This window comes from Bison bison, unplaced genomic scaffold (assembly GCF_000754665.1).
Source record: "Bison bison bison isolate TAMUID 2011002044 unplaced genomic scaffold, Bison_UMD1.0 scf7180017864481, whole genome shotgun sequence".
NCBI classification, from domain to species: Eukaryota; Metazoa; Chordata; class Mammalia; order Artiodactyla; family Bovidae; genus Bison; species Bison bison.
In genome coordinates this window covers 4,353,575-4,356,096 of record NW_011495041.1, presented here as the reverse complement: position 1 = coordinate 4,356,096, position 2,522 = coordinate 4,353,575, and the positions used below count along the sequence as shown (strand labels likewise).

General features: G+C 34.6%; 1 protein-coding gene across 1 annotated transcript; it reads left to right on the top strand.

Annotated features, from left to right (window-relative positions):
- The first annotated feature begins 417 nt into the window (after nucleotides 1-417).
- On the top strand, nucleotides 418-2,522 carry LOC105004642 (HIG1 domain family member 1A, mitochondrial). Its single transcript, XM_010862316.1, has 3 exons — nucleotides 418-571; nucleotides 1,202-1,336; nucleotides 2,003-2,522. The coding sequence occupies exons 1-3, from the start codon at nucleotides 475-477 to the stop codon at nucleotides 2,050-2,052; spliced, it is 282 nt and encodes a 93-aa protein (XP_010860618.1). The 5' UTR covers nucleotides 418-474; the 3' UTR covers nucleotides 2,053-2,522.

The window sequence follows — 2,522 nt, the reverse complement described above, 5'->3', positions numbered from 1 at the left end:
AAATAAAAGAGGATGATTAATACCATAACCTATAATACACAGAGAAAAATGAATGTAAAATAAGTTATATATCCCAAATACTTTAGTTTATAAAGCCTAAAGATGAAAAGTAAGGAAGTTAATTTTTATCTTGATAAATTAGAAGAACAGTTTTGAAAAAACGAAGGACTTCCCCAGTGGTCCAGTTGTTAAGACTCTCTGCCGTCAGTGCAGGGGGCAAAAGTTCAATCTCTGGTTGGGGAATTAAGATCCCATATGCTATATGGAGTGGCCAAAGAGTAAATTAATTAAAAATTTTAAAATAAATTAATTTTAACAAATAAACAAGTGAAACTAAGAATAGAAAAAATCTTTTTAAATTTTCTATTCTTAGTTTCACTTGTTTATTTGTTAAAATTAATTTATTTTAAAATTTTAGAGAATACGGTAGGAACCTGAAACGTCTTGAAGTTGTCTGAAGAGTCTTCAATCACTATGTCAAGCGACACAGATATTTCTCTTTCTTCATATGATGAAGATCAGGGATCTAAACTTATCCGAAAAGCTAGAGAGGCACCATTTGTCCCCATTGGTAAGTTTGACTTTGATGGTCTAATAAGCTTTAACACAGTAGAAGTGTGGGCAGCTTGTTTCATTCATCAAGCATTTCCTGATGAAGCATTTATTTTTTAATATTTTTTCATATGTTGAAATATGCTTAGATTGGTATAAGTCTTGTAAAAATTCTTCTCCGAATTCAGACATCGTATTTTATTGACTTATTTCAGTGAATGTGTTGTGACCCCAAGACGACCATCAGTTTCAGTGATTTGCTACAAGGACTCACAAGACTCAAGAGTTGTTATAAACTCACAGTTGTGGTTTATTACAGTCTCTGCTGCATTCCCTTAACTGATTTCCTTCAGGGATGGAAGTAGAACAGAGAAGAGTTCCCCTAGCACTCTTAAAGGAATTTATTTACTGGCTTCACAAGCCCATACTTCAAAGATGATCTTGATTTTCTAGATCTGCTATTGCTTGCTACCAATTTTGAGTTTTTAATTCTGAATCGGGGTGGGGATTAAAACCTCAGTTCATATGCTAGCTGGGTAATGGTCTCCTAAAGCATCCTTATAAAAAATAGAACATCGATTGATAATAAACTCATCTTGATTCCCTGCCCCAATGTATCTGACATAACTTGTGACTATTTCTTTTACAGGAATGGCAGGTTTTGCAGCAATTGTTGCATATGGATTATATAGATTGAAGAGCAGGGGACATACTAAAATGTCTGTTCACCTGATCCACATGCGTGTGGCAGCCCAAGGCTTTGTTGTGGGAGCAATGACTCTTGGTAGGTTCCTACAGGACATTTTCAAATTTTTGGTTCCCCATGAATGGATTTCTTTGTAAGTAAAACAAGGTAGATACTTTTAACTGACTTTGAAGCAGTTTGCAAATATCACTACTCATTTTCACCTAAAAACTGAATGAATAAAAATAGTTCAAGTAGTGGTATAGTTTTACTCTATGATGAATAATCTTACTAAGGTTTTAAAGAGAGAAAAGATAGTAATGCCCATTATAATGTCATTGAGTCTATATATGCAAATAGGGTTGGTAGTAAGATCCATCATCTGGAAGAGACATGATGGCTGTTTTATTGAGTTTTTCAAGGTGGAAAAGATACTACATGCTTTTGTAGGCTTTATAATTCATTGACATTATCTGCTTTATATAGCAAGATTGAGTCCTTTTAAAGTTGCCAGATAAATATTGATATTTTAGCCATCTGAGCTAATCATACTAGTCTTGAAAATACTTCGGAAACTGTGTAAAAAGAATTTTAGAAATTTGAATTATTTAAGAAAGCAAGAATGTAAGCAGCCTAGGGTCTTGTTTTCCTTTTAAGCATCATATGCTAGTAAGAGTGCTACTTTTAGCTGTTTTATGAATAGTTTTTAATTTTCTAATACTGAAGAAAAATTTTAAATGCTTAACTAGCATTCTTTCTCTTTAGGTATGGGCTATTCCCTGTATCAAGAATTCTGGGGGAAACCTAAACCTTAGAAGAGGAGATGCTGTCTTGGTCGTCTTGGTGGTGCTTGCTTTAGTTAGACATCTCATATTGAGGTTATATGTTTATGCTGAAAATAAATTGTTTGGGTCAGACAAGAACATGGTAATTTGAAAATTGGCGTCCTTTCTTGCAGGCTTGATTTGCCTGGTGACCAAGTTACTGGTGACTAGTTCACTAGCTAGGTCATTCAGGGGAGTCAGACCAGCACAAAAGAAACATGTCACTTTTAAATACACTTGATAGTGGTACCTGTCCACCTTCTTAAACTCTTCTGTTGAAATTAGTTCTAAAGAAGACAATATGCCAATCCTGAAAATGCTCCCAGTTGCTGCAGAATATCATATGCTTTTGATGTAATGTAGGAATCCTATTTACCCCAGTTAATGTAACTTTCTGACGGCCTTGTGGACTGAGTACTGTTTTAAGGGCTGGTTGGCTCTTGAGGAACCCTTTCAGAACA

Excerpts from the sequence above, each read along its gene's own strand:
- LOC105004642 (XM_010862316.1), top strand. The coding sequence starts at position 475 with ATGTCAAGCGACACAGATATTTCTCTTTCTTCATATGATGAAGATCAG. Across the intron at positions 572-1,201 it reads GGCACCATTTGTCCCCATTG|GAATGGCAGGTTTTGCAGCA; the intron begins GTAAGTTTGACT and ends TTTCTTTTACAG. Across the intron at positions 1,337-2,002 it reads TGTGGGAGCAATGACTCTTG|GTATGGGCTATTCCCTGTAT; the intron begins GTAGGTTCCTAC and ends CTTTCTCTTTAG.